The sequence below is a fragment of the Rhinoraja longicauda genome, chromosome 12 (assembly GCF_053455715.1).
Source record: "Rhinoraja longicauda isolate Sanriku21f chromosome 12, sRhiLon1.1, whole genome shotgun sequence".
NCBI classification, from domain to species: Eukaryota; Metazoa; Chordata; class Chondrichthyes; order Rajiformes; family Arhynchobatidae; genus Rhinoraja; species Rhinoraja longicauda.
In genome coordinates this window covers 26,394,616-26,410,676 of record NC_135964.1, presented here as the reverse complement: position 1 = coordinate 26,410,676, position 16,061 = coordinate 26,394,616, and the positions used below count along the sequence as shown (strand labels likewise).

The 16,061-nt window shown below is 42.2% G+C and overlaps 1 protein-coding gene across 1 annotated transcript in view; it reads left to right on the top strand.

Moving 5' to 3' along the window:
- The window catches only part of LOC144598809 (sodium/potassium-transporting ATPase subunit alpha), a 49,038-nt gene that overhangs the window by 10,171 nt on the left and 22,806 nt on the right, over nucleotides 1–16,061 (top strand). Inside the window, exons 2-9 of the mRNA XM_078409254.1 lie at nucleotides 7,407–7,520; nucleotides 7,619–7,678; nucleotides 11,766–11,969; nucleotides 12,060–12,173; nucleotides 12,555–12,689; nucleotides 13,663–13,780; nucleotides 14,964–15,232; nucleotides 15,764–15,962. Coding sequence (XP_078265380.1) covers nucleotides 7,407–7,520; nucleotides 7,619–7,678; nucleotides 11,766–11,969; nucleotides 12,060–12,173; nucleotides 12,555–12,689; nucleotides 13,663–13,780; nucleotides 14,964–15,232; nucleotides 15,764–15,962 — 1,213 coding nt within the window. The remainder of the gene's footprint in view (nucleotides 1–7,406; nucleotides 7,521–7,618; nucleotides 7,679–11,765; nucleotides 11,970–12,059; nucleotides 12,174–12,554; nucleotides 12,690–13,662; nucleotides 13,781–14,963; nucleotides 15,233–15,763; nucleotides 15,963–16,061) is intronic.

The following is a 16,061-nucleotide window of genomic DNA, read 5'->3' as shown; positions in this document are numbered from 1 at the left end:
TAAAAGAGGAAAGAGTGTACAATGTTACCTTTACTTACAACGGCACATGGGCAGTAACTGGCTTGCATTCCGCAGTGATGTTTTGCACAATATTCCTCAATAAGTTGCTCAAAATTTTAAAACTATAGATGCTGGAAATTTTAAATAAGAAATGGAAAATGCTGGACGCATTCAAGAGGTCAGACTGCATCTTAAAAAGAGCAGCACTAATGTTTCAGGTTGAGGATAAAAGGTCTGAAGTCTTCAACCTTAAACGATAAATATTTTTCTTTCTACAGATGCTGTGTGACTGAGTGCTTCCACCATTTTCTGCTATTATTCATTATTGAGATCTGATGTTGGAAAACAATACATCCCTTTCATGTTTTAATGCTAAAAATATTACAATTTGAAACTGTTGTGGCAGATCAAACCATTTTTTAAACTTAATTTAGCCTTTGTATTTAAAGATGAAAATTTGCTTCCCTAGGCTAGTAAAGTGTAGTTCCTTTTGTCTGCACTTGGCATTTTATGGCGATATCAGGACATAAACTTAAATCCCTTTTTACTGTAACTGAAGGAAAGGTCATGTTTGATTCAGAAAGCAGCTCAATTTTTGTTTAGGTTTCTTTGAATTTAACACCCTAGAGCTGCTTGACCTCAGTCATAGAGGGCGGAGTGTGAAGTGAGCAGGAACAAGTCTTTACAATACAAACAATTCAAAGCAGAGTGCTGCTTTAAACCTTAGCGGTAGCTGGGTTGACTTAGGACATACTTATTGAGTGACATACTTATTGCATTAAGTGGTCATCTGCAAACTTAGTCACAAGACTGAATAGGCAGTACATGGTTACAGTGTAATACTTCATCTCATTATTAGTTATGAGATTTTCGCATACTTAGATAATGAGATTTTTTGTTTTAAGAAGTGTAATGTTTATTATTGACGGCTTGTATTTAACCTGGACCCTTAAATTCTCATGTAGAAGCAAAGAACTGCAGATGTTGGTTTATACCAAAGATAGACACAAAGTGTTGGAGTAGCTCAGTGGGTTCGGCAGCATCCCTGGAGAAAAAGGACAGGTGACATTCCGGGTTAGAATCCTCCTTCAGACTGAAAGTAAGCAGGGGGTGGATGGGGACGACGATGGGTGAAGAGCAGGTGTGTTCTTCAAGATAGGCTGTTCTATCATTGTATAGTGTTGGATCAATGCCATCTACTTCATTGGTTAAAAGGTTGACCTTTTGTGTGCATCGATTATAGTTTATGTGGCATTGTGACATTGGATTGAGCAATATTATTTGAATTCGACTGATCTCGGCCAAACTAAAATTGGTTTTGACTTCTGTAGGTATATTCCAGTACCAAATGTTTCAACGTCCATGCAATTGGCAGTAACCTTTTTCCTACGTTTTAATAAAATTGTATGTTTGCTTAGGTTTAACCAGAGGGACTTGCGATGATCAGAAAGAACATTTGATATTTAATATGGGTTTTGTTGAATTAAACTTCAGTGCTTGATATAATCCTGAAAAGGAATCCTCTCTGCTGATCGTTAAATGTTTGCAGAATAAGTCTGGCTGAGGGTTTGTAAAACATTGAAACTCTTCCTTGTGCACAAGATCAGCAGGGTGGGTGCAGCAGTGAAGCGGGCATATCACTTATGAATGCATTGTAACCTAATCCCTTTACAATGGTTGGTCAGAATTTCCTTGGTTTAGCTATTTTCCTCCTCGCTGTTGACCCTGGAACCCAGATGTTAAATTTTAAACATTTATCCCTCCTTTCATTTTGTGTACTTCTCAAATTAAGAGTGATCAAAATGAATTGGTTATATCTCTGTCAAATGAGAGCTTGCATTACTTGAGAAATGTAAAGTTTAACCAGAATGAAAAGAATTGTCGCGAGTTGTTGTGGGATTCTGGCATTAAGAACAGATTGGCATATTCTAATGAAGTTTTACTTCTCTAGCTAATTTTAGCAGGAAAATTTGCTTTAATAGTTTTTGCCGTTGTGGAGCAAGTACAATTATAATGACTTGTGTACAAGCTCTCCTTTTAACAATGTGGACTACATTGTCCAAAGGAGAATTCTCCCTCATCCAGAAACAATGATACAGTAAAATTAAAATTTGATAGTTAAATGCTCTGGTTTCTTGTTGTAATGTGGATTATAATTTTCTTGAGGTGATCAAAAGTTCATTAATTGTGCAATTAATAGTGTACTAACAAGGGTAGTGCATGGAAAGTAGATTGATTAAAGCAGGGGGCTCCAGATTTTCAGCATGATGGCCACATTATGTATTTGGCACATTTTTGCCGGCCATAGGAAAATCAGTTTTATAAATTTAATGAACTCAAAAAAGAACTTAAGTAAAACAAATGGAAGAAATTCAAGCCATCTGGAGTACATGGCAGCTTCCGGCATACACGTGCGTTCTTACCTTAAAAAACGCCAAAATGGTCCATTTTTGTGCTGTAAAAATGGGGAAGAAGCTGGAGGATCTGGCGGAGAAAGAGGATCCGGGAGAAGGGCAGCAAATCCCGCGGGTGCAAGTAGCAGCTGAGAAGACGTCTGGCCAGCCGGCGGGAGTTGGGGAAACGGTCGGGGGAGAAGAAGAAGAGGAGGAGAAGAAGAAGAAGAGGAGGAGGAGGAGGAAAGGACGGGGTTGAGCAAACTGGGCGAGGAGCAGCAGGAAGAACTCGAGCCGAGGGACCTGGTCTGCAGGGGCAGAAGCAGCGAGCGCTGGAGGTTGGTCTTGACGGCCTTGGAGGAGCAGCACGGATCTGCTCAGCGGCCCCAGCCTCCAGGTGTTGAACGCCAGCCAAGTGGAAACGGAGCCCGGCTGATGGAGATAGTGAGCGGGGAGAAGATCTGGAGAGCCTGCAGGAGCAACAAGGGGCCGATGTGCCGCAGGGGCGCCAAACTTGGAGGAGCACAGGAACGGGGAGAGGTGTCGGGATACGGAGCGCCGGGAGGGAACCGGAGACTCGCTGATGGGAGAAGACGGGGGAAGCCGTGCTGCAGCATGGAACGTGTGAAAATCTCTTGGCGGGCCGTATAAAATCCCTGCGGGCTGGATGTGGCCCGTGGACCCCTGGATTAAAGGATGAAAAACTGAAAGAATAAAGGGTTAATTTTCAGATTATGGGACTAATATTAGTCGGATAGTTGCTGGGATTACTCCTGATCCTTCAGCTATTTGCTGTTTCTATTAATGATGCACCCGTTACGGGTGTATTTCTTTCTTTGAAAATAAAAAGCTAGATGGGAAGGTCAGTTGTTGGAAGAACATGAAGTCTGCAGCAGAATATTTGCGGTTTAAGCGTGTAGACAAGAGGTGACAGATGGATTATAATGTAAGATTATGCATTTTCATATGAAGAATTGCAAAACAATTTTTAAGCATTGAGAACTTGGTCAATTCTGTCTGTGTAGGAATGTTGAACAGAAAATGAACATGTAGTATTAAAAAGAGGATAGGTGATTTTTCAGCGCAGGACCCTTTAAACTGAAGAAAGGTTCCAACCCAAAACATCACCCATCCTTTTTCTCCAGAGATGCTGCCTGACCCACTAAGTTACTCCAGCATTTTGTGTCTATCTTTGGTATAAACCAGCATCTGCAGCTTTGTTTCTATATTTATTACAATGGAGTTGGAGTAGAAAAGTAAGGAAGCCCTGTATTGGATCATGGTGAGGCCTTGAAATGTGTTCAATTTTTGTCACTATACCTTTAACGTTAAAGATTAAGAGTAGATTAAACAATCTGATTTCAAAAGGCAACTATAGTAGAAGATCAAAACCTGAAACTAGTACAAAGCTTTTGGTTTTCTGGGTATCAATGGTCCCTGTGTCTATATACTTCAGAAACCTAGACTGTTTAATCCAGGTAGCTCAAACCCTGGAAAGATGCTACCAAACTGTCTCCACAAAAATCTTTCAACCCTCTAGTAAATGTTGGCATGGTTTCTTGGGTCAATACCTCTAGAATTATTCATAGTGGAAACTCGCGGGTGGGCCCTGCTGTTTGCATGCCTGTACTAAATTCCTGAAATGGACTTCTGTTCCGAGCTCTGTCATGACCTGGTGAATTGGTTAAACATTTCATTGGTTCTGAAATATTCCTTGAAAGTGTATTCTACTTGGGGACAGCTAGCTTCCCCTGACCCATGACCATTTATGATGAACTATGATTCAAGATGGTCAGGCACATGGAAGGTCATAGCAAAAGGTGAAAAAGCACGACACTTCCCAGTCTGTCCAAGTATCCTGCTAAATTTTACAGTTGCCCCATTTCTTGCTGCGCTGACCTGAGCAAGAAATCAAACAAGTCAGGATCACTGCAGAATTTGGGGAAGCAACAAGGAGAGCAATGAGTGAAAATAAGCCTCAGTAAATAAAAACAATGTTAAACAAATGTTGGGACAAATTAAGAATAAAATGATAGTGATGTAAAATGAGAAATGTGAAGAAATGTAGATAATGCTTCAAAAGTATGGAAAGATGACTGATGACTTGAAAAGCCAGTTAAAAGGGTGACAAAATGTCAGTTAACACCCCATCAGCAACTGACTGAATCCTTGTTGCCAAGAACAAATTTGCTTACCTTTGGCTGCTATTTTCTCTCGTTTTTGGCATTTCGAATATTCAGAATAGCTGGGAGGGGGGTAAAGCTGCCACTTGAACTTGAGGAAAATCCATATTTTTGAGGGCAGCTGTCTATTGTGTATTTGCTGTTTTATCTCTGGTTAAGCTGCCTTGACTTCTATTGATAAGATGGTGTTGCGTGTTTCTGTTCTCCACTTCTGAACTTTGCATAGTTGATTTCCCTTTCATGAAAATGGTAGCTTTCAAGCTATTTGAACTCTGCTCAAGTGTGCAAGATCTGCAGTTTATACCTTCGAAGAAGATATTCCAACTAGGATGTTCAGTCGTACAAGTACATAAATGGTGGGACAAGGCTGAATTAGTTTCTGTCGACTGTCGTGAACAAGAATTTAAAAAAAAATTATATCACAATCTCTAAAGCCAAAAAATTCACGCCCTGAAACACATGTCCTGAACATTAATCTGCCTTGCAGATATTCCCAAATTAATTCGGTCGCATATTTTTAAACTACAGTGGTTTTAAAGCGCTGCCCCCCCTTGATTTATTGAAGGTTTTCAGGGGGGGCGCTGTGGTGCGGATTTAGTTTTCAGCGTGTGTATGTCTGCGATTTCGGCTGATTTCGGGAAAACGGTAAACGGTAGCGCCACGATTTTTGCACCGCCTTAATCACACCGCTGGACGCTTGCCGAAAATGATGTTTTTATTTAATTCGGTCGTATATTTGTTAAGTTAGAGGTTTAAAAGTCAAGACTTTTTTTTTCTCAGTTATTTCGGCTGATTTCGGCAAAAACGGTCAACCGTAGCGCCACGATTTTTGCACCGCCTTCATCACCGCGCTGAACGCTGCTGGAAAATGATATTTTTATTTGATTCGGTCGCGTATTTTTTAAGTTAGAGGTTTTAGTAAAAAAAATTAAAAACCCGGCCGTTTTTTCAATTGCCTTCAGCGTGTGACGTCAAAAAGCTCGCGCAACCCCCCTCCTACTGATTTATTGAAGGCTTTCAGCGTGGCGCTGCTGTGCGTCTGTGCGTATGGGCTCAACTCTCCTCTCTCCCCTTGCTTCTCTCCTCTCTCCCACACCCGGGAGACAATCTCCCCGCTATCTCCCCCCCCCCCCCCCCCCCGGAACTTTCACTGATGCGCTCCCCCCCCCCCCCCCCCCCGGGACCTGTTGGTGCTGGGGGCAAGAGAGAGTAGGGGAAAGGGGGGAGAGTAAGAGTGTGTCTGGGGGAGAGAGAATGGTGGCGGGGTCTGCGAATGGGGACTGGGGAGGGGGACAACAGGGGTCGTCCGGAAGGGGCTTGGTGGTGGGGGAAATAGGGGTACTGGGAAAAGGGGAGGTCGTGGGGAAAGGGGGGGTGTGGGGAGAGTAAGATTGGGGTTGGGGAGGAGAGAATGGGGGGTGTGGGAATGGGACCAACGGGCCCTCTTCGCTAGTTGTTATACTACTAAAACTCAGATCTTGTGCGTGTGTGTGTATATATATATATATGTATATATATATCTATGTAAATATATGTATTTCTGTGATTTTGCCAAAACGGTAAACCATAGCGCCACAATTTTTGCACCACCTTAATCACCACTCTCGCGGCGACTCTTTATACCAAGTTTTATTTAAATCGGTCTTATATTTTTTAAGTAACAGACGTTTTAAAGTTAAAATCTCATTTCTAAACACCTTTTTCTAAGGGCTGCTGTGCGTATGACGTCAGCATACGGCAAGCACGGACTCTCTCTTCACTCACACAAACAAGATGGACGCCATTAGCGGAGCCGCCCGCCCGCAATCAGGGGCTTTCCTTGCTTCTCTCCTCTCCCCACGCTTCTCTCCTCTCCCCACGCTTCTCTCCTCTCTCCCCTCTCCCCCACAACCGCTGCAGGTAATCCCAGCTCGGCTAGGCCGCCGCCGCGCTGCCCATCTCCAGTAGTCCGCTGCTCCGGGAGAGTAAGAGTGGGGGGGACGGGGAGGGTGGGAGGAGGAGAGAGTGGGGGTGGGAGGGAGAGTGCGACTGGGGAGGGGAAGGGGGGGTTGGTGGTGGGGGGAAGAGAGAGTGGGGGAAAGGGGGTCGTGGGGAAAGGGGTGGTGGGGAAGAATTGGGGTGGGGGAGGAGAGAGTGGCCTCAGTCACACTCTTCCCTGCCCCCCCTCTATGAGCAATGGGCCCAACGGGCCCACTTTGTCTAGTATATTATATATTACTAAAACTCATCTTGTACATTTATTTGTATGTATGTTTGTTTGTTCCTGAAATGCAGCCAAAACGGTTCACGATAGCGCAACAATTTTAGGCCCACCTTACTCACCATTTGCCTGCGTCATGCATTGATCAAATTTTGTTACATTTAAAAAGTAATGAATTAAATAAACTTTAATAAATACCTGCCCCCGGAGGACCGGCACCCGTCTCGGCATGCCCCGCGCCTGACTTTCCTCCCATGGTGTAGCGCGGCGGCAGAGGGTCAAAGAAGATGGCCGCCGACGAACATGCGGCAACGCCTTGCGGCTACTCTCCTGCTGCTGGCCGCCCGGGGCCAGGGTGAGTGGCTCCCTCCCCCCTTTCCTCTCCCCTCTCGCCCGGTCATGCGGGAGACTCCCCAGTGGGCAAGGGGTCCCTGGGTTGTCAGTTGGGGGAGGGTTGCCGGGCCCGTAGGAGAGGTTTGGACCCAACGGCTCCATGGTCGTCTGGTGTTAAAATAAAACTATTGTAGCCATTGGCTACATAACCACTGAAAGTATTTTGTTTAAATCAATTCATCTGTATGATTTCAGTGACTGAATCCTTTTAATATACTAAAATTGTTTTTATTCTAGGCTGCAGGTGAGAAGTATCAGCCTGCGGCAACATCAGAAAATGACAAAAAGCCAAAGAAAGCCAAGAAGCTCAAGAAACTTGAACTGGATGAACTTAAGAAAGAAATTTCTATGGTATAGATATTTTTCCTGACTGGCATGCTTTTGAGTTTTCCCTAATTCATTTTGAAAAAATGTTTGCGGTTATCTAATGCTCAACTTTCATGTTCCAGGATGATCATAAGCTGACTCTGGATCAGCTCCACCAGAAATATGGTACAGACCTCACACGGGTAAGTGTTCTTCAGAGGTGATGGCTTCAAGTATTATTCTGTTTGGTATATTTTCTATAAATGCCATATTTTGACTGTTCACCTATTCACGACGGCCCCCCCCACGCCGGCTCCCCATTGTCTTCCCCTCTCCTCCACCGCCACCGAGGTTCTCACTGCTGATGCTCCGCTGCCACTGAGGCCCCACCTCAGTTGCCATCGAGGTTCAAACTGCCGCTGCCGAGGTTCCCATTGCCGCCGCTGCTGAGGCACCTTTGGCCCAGACAGGCCTCGTTGATCAGCTTCTCTCTAGTTCCCTGGGAGGCCTGTGGGGCGTTCTGGTCGTCGGAGCGGCGGTTTTTGGGTGGGTGGATAGAGCCCGTGTGGCTCCCTGGGACACTCCCGCCGCGTCTGGCTGGCTTCATTATATTCATGCATCACATTATCTGATTTGATTGGGTAGGATACAAACAAAAACTTTTCACTGTACCTCTGTACTCATTACAATAAACCTAAACTTCCTCATAGTTTTATTGTGTTATTTCCCACCTCGTATCAATGCCCCTTCTGGCCCTCGCTTTCTCCCATGCTTTGCTTTACCATTAACAGTAGCCCTTTTTAACTGGATTCTCTTCTGTTGGTCAGAAAAGGTGTTCTAACATAAGTGCCCTAAAAAAATACCTATTCCTGTTACTTGAGACATACGAGCAGAAGCATGCCATTTGGCCCATTGAGTGTTTCACCATTCAATCACACCCGTACTCATCAAGAACCTGTAAATCTCTGCTTTAAAAAAACCCAGTGACTTGATTCCGTAGCTATCTGTGGGAATGACTTTCACAGATGCACCAACATCTGGCTAAAGAAATTCCTCCTCGTCTCCTTTTTAAAGGTACATCCTTTTTATCCTGTGAGACATGGCTCAAAAACTGCCATATTGTTCAAGATTTTGATCACTCCTCGTAAATACTTTTATATCCTCTTGTATATACTTGTCTACGTATATTTTCGATTTTGTGAAATGCTTTGGGGCATCTTCTTACATTTGAAACTAGTATTATGTTGTCAGATCGGCAACTTTTACAAAATCCATGCGTGGTCCCAACTCAAATGTTGGAGAGTTCCCTGTAGGTTGGCATTAAAGGTTGCATTTATCTCTTGTTGAAAGGGTTGAATGTGAATATTATTTATTTTATTATGAAGCTCATATGTAATGTGTCAAGTGCTTAATTGTCATATGTGCCGACAACAGAACAATGACATTTATTCGTTGCAGCAGCCGAATAGGCCTCTAAACACAATACACGTAGATAATATAAAATAAACAAAAATGCAATTAATTACTAATCCCAATACTAGTTCATTGAATTCTCTTGATAGATTCTGAAAGCCATGGTTATAATTCTGCATTAAACATAATTAAGAGTATAGTAATTGATGCAAGTCTGTTTTAGCTAGGGCTAAACGTGAAAGCCATTTGAGGTTGGAGTTTTACAGGTTATTTTCAAATTGTCATTTAATTTGATGAAGGCAGAGAACTCATTTCCTTGGTATAAAATCCAGTCTTGCATATGTGATTAGTAGTGATTAAGATTCCCCCAAAATAGGTGAGCACCGAATGCCTTCCCAAGTGTCTATTGTGCAAATGTCAACCTGTTCCACTGAGAAGCCATCACAAATAAGGATTTTTCTGCATTTCTTGATCGTTCTCCAGCATATGTTTGTAATCTGGCAGACCAAGTGTTGTGTTTTCCAATATCTAGTTTAGTTTATTGCGACATGTACCAATATACAGTGAAGAGGTTTTGTTGCATGCTAACCAGTCAGCGGAAAGACTATACATGATTACAATCGAGCTGTCCACAGTGTACAAATACATGATAAAGGGAATAATGTTTAGTGCAAGGTAAAGTCCAGTAAAGACCAATTAAGGTAGTTTGAGGGTCTTCCAATGGGGTAGCTCAGGACCGCTCTCTAGCTGGTGATAGGATGGATCAGTTGCCTGATGACAGCTGGGAAGAAACTGTTGCTGAATCTAGAGGTATGTGTTTTCAAACTTTTGTATCTCTTGCCCGAAGAGAGAGTGACCGGAGAGAGACTTGTCCTTGATTATGCTGGTAGCATTGCTGAGGCAGTGCGAAGTGTAGACAGTCAGTGGTAGGCAGGTTGGTTTGTGTGATGGTCTGGGCTGCATCCACAATTCTCTGCAGTTTCTTGCAGTCTTGGATGGAGCTGTTTCCAAACCATGCTGTAATGCATCCTGATAAAATGCTCTCTATGGCGGTGCATCTGCGGATGTTGGTGAGAGTTGCTTCATGACTAAACAAGTTTAGTTTTTATCTTGTACGAATTAGACTGACCATGTTAGTTTGGTGTGGGCTCACCTTATGTCAGTTAATTAACTTCATTGTAAAACCACAGTTGGTTATTTACTGAACTGGGTAGTGTTCATATGTGATGAATGTACCTCAAAATACAACATTCTCTGTCCAATTTGGCTTGAGGGACTCTACATTGTAATCGTTAGGCAGTCCAATTTCAAATGTTTTTATCCCCATAATAACCTTCATAGCATGATTTTTCTAACCCACAGAACTTTCCACCGTTATCAAAATAATGTTTAGTATCCTCTGAAGGAAAACAGTCCAAGTATTACCATTCATGCAGTAAAAGCACAGTTAAAGATTATTAGATCCTCTTCAATGAAGACAGAAACAAACTTGGTCAGCAGTTTCACTATTGAATAAGACTTCTCAGTGGAATGACCTTTTGGCATTTCACAATCTTTACTGATCATTTCCTCTTCTGTCTTGCAGATTATTAATTGGAAACATTTTGCCAACTTTTAAGATGGTTGCTATTTCCAAAGAAACCACATGTAATCGAAAATTGCACTATAAAGGCAATTGTGCCAATGGGAAAGGAGGAAGAACTTTTTCAGTCAGAGTGGTGAAGGTGTGGAATTCTCTGCCTCAGAAGGCAGTGGAGGCCAGTTCGTTGGATGCTTTCAAGAGAGAGCTGGATAGAGCTCTTAAGGATAGCGGAGTGAGGGGGTATGGGGAGAAGGCAGGAACGGGGTACTGATTGAGAGTGATCAGCCATGATCGCATTGAATGGCGGTGCTGGCTCGAAGGGCTGAATGGCCTACTCCTGCACCTATTTTCTATTAGGGGCTAATAATAACAATTATCAACTTGTAATTATTAACTTGCAGGAGCTTAAAATAAAGGCCCTTTCAATAGCAGCAGTTTATTTTTGTTACTGCAAGGTACAAACACCAGAGGCGTTACTTTGTTTATTAAAGTAATATCAGGTGTCAAGAGAAGTGACTGCTTGTCATTTTCAGTTACCACCCATAGTTAAAGTAGCAACTGTGTTCTTAAGAGTCAATTGTGCCTTGGAGGTTACAGGGAAGCATTTTTTTCCCCTCGACTGTTTAAATACAAGACAGCTTTTTTTTCTGTATGTCAATTTCCATAGTAACTTATAACAGTTTTTCGATTTGTGATTGAGAAAATCAATCCCATCCTATGTTAACCTGAACATGATTTATAACCATTTTGATCCACCTAATGCAAGTAGTGTTCCCTGATTCATTGCTTCTAATATATACAATTTGTGTTATGGAAATACATTTCTAAAAGTTGAAGAGGTGGGGACCTCTTCATCTACCACAGTCAACCTGAAGAAGAGCCCCGACCCAAGCCTTACCTATCCATGTCTTACAAAATGTTGCCTAACCCGTTGAGTACACCAGCACATTGTTTTTTCTTTGCCAGCCAGCATCTGAAGTTCCTTGTATATTATATCGCGGATGGTTTTACTATCTTCAAGAAAGAAAAAATGCCCAGCACTGAATGCAAATATTTGTCCTTTCCAACCAATGCCTGCACTTTATCCAAATTTTACTCAATGCAGAAATTTAATGTTCCAAGTAGCAAGTAGTTGGGAAGTGTACTTAATGGTTGAATAGGTTGGTGTGGCTAGCTTTCTGTGTTGATGAATTCTGAATTATTACTTAGTTGAGCAACCAGGCGACTTTTCGAATTCTCATCAAGCAGTATGTCACAAACTATTTATTCGGTGTCTGTTCATTATTTCATTTCAGGGTCTCACCGTTGATCGTGCTAAAGAGATTCTGCTTCGTGATGGCCCTAATGCACTAACACCTCCTCCCACAACTCCTGAGTGGATAAAGTTCTGTAGGCAACTCTTTGGTGGCTTCTCAATCCTCCTGTGGACTGGTGCAATTCTCTGCTTTCTAGCCTATGGTATTCAGGTTGCAACCGTGGAAGAGCCGGCAAATGATAACGTGAGTTCAGCTGTTTCTCTTCCCTAAAGTTGAAATTGCCCTGTGGTTTTTATGTTACTGATTCCTGTGTGAAACTTGTGACTTTTGCAGTTATACCTCGGCGTTGTGTTGTCTACTGTGGTCATTGTAACTGGTTGTTTCTCATACTACCAAGAAGCTAAGAGCTCAAGAATCATGGATTCTTTCAAGAACATGGTACCCCAGGTGAGTCATGCCTGTCATGCAACTAAACTGTTATATCGTTTAGAGCAGTTAGTTGGTTTAGTGGATAGATACAGCGTGGAAACGGGGCCTTTTGGCCCACCGTGTCCGTGCTGACAACAATCAGCCCATACATTAGCTCTATCCTACACACTGGGGACAATTTTATAGAAGACAGTTAACCTGCACGCCTTTGGAATGTGGGAGGAAACCGAAGCACTCAGATAAAACCCACGTAGTCACAGGGATAGATAGCACAAGGTCAGGATTGAACCTGGATCTCTGGCTCTGTAAGGCAGCAGCTCTACCAGTTGCACAACTGTGCCGCCCAAAGTTTAGTCCTTGCAATGACGTGTTGATTATTTTTGTTCCTTATCACTGTAGCAAGCCCTGGTTATCAGAGATGGGGAGAAGAGTATTATCAATGCTGAGGTTGTGGTTCTTGGAGATCTGGTAGAGGTAAAAGGCGGTGACCGTATTCCTGCAGATCTGCGAATAATCTCTGCACATGGTTGCAAGGTATGTATAATTGATATATTATAAGAATTAACCGATAAGCGATGTATCACTTATGGTGCCATTGATTACATACTGCTCTGCATTTGCATTGATTACATACCGCTCTGCATTTTCGTTGATTACATACTGCTCTGCATTTTCATTGATTACATACCGCTCTGCATTTTCATTGATTACATACTGCTCTGCATTTTCATTGATTACATACTGCTCTGCATTTTCTGTCAGCAGCAAAGTCCTGAACAGGCAAATGTTTGCAGGGATTGCTTGGTATGTTAGTTTAGTGTTATTGTGAGAAAAGCTTTTGCTTGCGTGCTATCCAGTCAAAGAAGAGACTTTACATGGTTACAATAAAGCCATCCACAGTGCACAGATAAAGAGTACAAAGTTTAGAGTTGGGTAAGTTTGATTAAAGATAAGAAACTCCTGTAAAGTAATCTCTCCTCAATGTATTGCCCTGGTTTTGGAAAATGGGTTCCACCATAGGTAGTTTTTAACTTCCCTGTGGCAAGAGTGGGTGGCAACCTTTGGTAATGTGAACTAGTGCATTCCCTTTTCTTCAGCTATGCTTCTGATTATAGTAACGTTTAAACTAGAGTAGACTACTTTAATGTTCTGGTTGTAAAGAGGAGCCAGGGCTGCAATAACTCAGTGGGTCAAACAGCACTTTTTGGGTCAAGATGTTGCCTATCCATCTTCTCCAAAGATGCTGTCTGACCTGCCAAGTAACTGCAGCACTTTCTCCTTTTTGAGTAAACCAGCATCTGCAGTAATCTGCAGCATCTGCCTACATCTCAATGTTCTGGTATTTGGTTAAGCAATCTGCAACAAAAGATGTTCTACATTTTCCTTGTCAAAAACGGAATATAGGTTTGGTGACATAGGAATTGGAGTTCAAGTTAGGAAGCCAGTTAAATAAAACTGAATATGACCCCATCCGAAGACTAACAATTCTTGTTAATTTTTCATTTAGGTGGACAATTCCTCATTGACAGGAGAATCTGAACCTCAGTCTAGATCGCCTGACTTTTCCAGTGAAAATCCCCTGGAGACACGAAACATTGCTTTCTTCTCAACCAACTGTGTTGAAGGTACAGCTGAAAAGTAATTTAAATGACTCTTGATGACTTCATGCTGGGCTTGACTCCATTACGTTTTTGTCCAAGTTGAAACTTATGGGTTCAAGTCACAATGAGATTTAAGCGCACAATCTGCTTTAATGCTATAGGAAGCAGAGTGTTTACAATGTACTTCTGCTGGCTCTGCAAGATATAAAAAATAGTTTACATTTACGCTGACAAACTTTTGTTTCAAGCAAGCATTCAAATGATAATTTGTCAGCATTGATTTTTAGTTTAGTTTAAAGCTACAGAGTGGACAGACCCTTTGGCCCAACGACTCCGTATGTAGTATACCAGCAATCGCCCTGTTCCACCCAACACACTAGGGCAATTTACAAATTCAATTAACATACAAACCCGCACGTCTCTGGAGAAAACCCAAGTGATCACGGGGAGAACGTGTAAACTCTGTACAGGCAGCACCCAAGGTCAGGTTCGAACCCAGGTGACTGGCGCTGTAAGGCGGCAACTCTACTGCTGCGCCACCCTGCTGATCTGTGTTGTCTTAAAGCCTGTGTTTTAAGAAGAAACAAATGATTCTCCAAAAATGTTTATACTTCAGAAGCATTTATTTATATGTGGATAGCATTGTGGAAGGTTCTTGAAGTCAGAATTATGTTGCAAATTGGATTGTAAAACTTGACCATAAAGAGCAAGATGTGTTACATAGTTTTCTACTGGCTGCCTAATTTGGTGTTTCCCATATATAGTGTTTCATTCAGCTGTCTTTAAAATAAATTAGAAATAACTTATTGTAAACTATTTTATTTTAGATTATTCATGTTCCTGAATCGATTGCAAACTTTTATTTTGTTATAAATCCCTAACATGAAAAGTTAGTCCAAGCTGTATCAAATTATTCCATTTGCAGCAAACTCCAATTTGGCATTTCCAAAGTAGTTTCTTCAATTTGCTGTTAACTTAAAAACCTTTGAAATTCCTTGTTGTAAACCACTTCATTTTATGTAATTCATTCTCCTGGATCGATTCAAAACATTTTATTTGGTTATAAACCTTTTTCCATGAAAGTTTATTGCAAGATGTATCACAAAGCCTTCTCCTGGCCCTTCTGCCTAACTTGTCTATGCTCACCAAGCCTTCAAAGGTATAAATGGAATTTTACTAAATAAAGATGTCACACTTGTCATTCTAGGTACTGCTCGAGGTATTGTTGTCAATACGGGTGACCACACTGTAATGGGCAGGATCGCCACGTTAGCATCTGGACTGGAGGTTGGAAAGACTCCAATTGCTGTTGAGATTGAGCATTTCATCCACATCATCACTGGAGTGGCGGTCTTCCTTGGTGTTAGCTTTTTCATTCTCTCACTCATCCTGGGATACTCCTGGCTTGAAGCAGTCATCTTTTTGATCGGAATCATTGTTGCCAATGTGCCAGAGGGATTACTCGCCACTGTCACGGTATGCAATGGCATTGCATTTTCATCTTCATTCAGCCAGCTTTTTGGTAAACCTGTTGTGGAATCTGGCCAGGTTACATTCCAGTGATTCTAAAAGCAGAAGAAACGGGAAAATGTGGAAGGGTTCTGAGAAATTAGATGGGTTTTGTACCGTGTTATTTGAAGGAAAATATATTATCAGATTGAGCTAGAAACAAACTGCTGGACCATCCTTAAGTGTCAAAGCCTGCAGTGTCTGTCAGTTTCTTTCCACAGATACTGCCAGACCCACTATTGGGAAGAAGGGTCTCAACCCAAACACGTTGTGTTTTGCTCACAGTATCTCTGCAGTGCTGTCAGCAGTTTGCATTTTGCTCTGGATTCTAGCATCTGTGATCTCTTGAGACTATTTTAAGACCAAGCAGCTTGTACCAAAATAATAACGTTTAGTTTTCATCCCCTCTCTAAAGTTGATCAACAGGCTAATGGTTTATACATTATGATATTGGTGGCTGAAGCAATTGGCCAAACGATCGATTTGTCTTGTTTCTAGGTGTGCCTCACCCTGACTGCCAAACGTATGGCACGGAAAAACTGCCTGGTGAAGAATCTCGAGGCTGTGGAGACACTTGGGTCCACCTCCACCATCTGCTCTGACAAAACTGGAACGCTGACACAAAATCGAATGACTGTTGCTCACATGTGGTTTGACAGCCAGATTCATGAAGCTGACACAACTGAAAACCAGAGTGGTAAGGAAAATAGAATATTTTTTGGCCTGATGATGATATGACCTTATTCAGTCAAATTTTTTCAGACAAGGACATCTTTTACCGCATCTTTGCATTAAG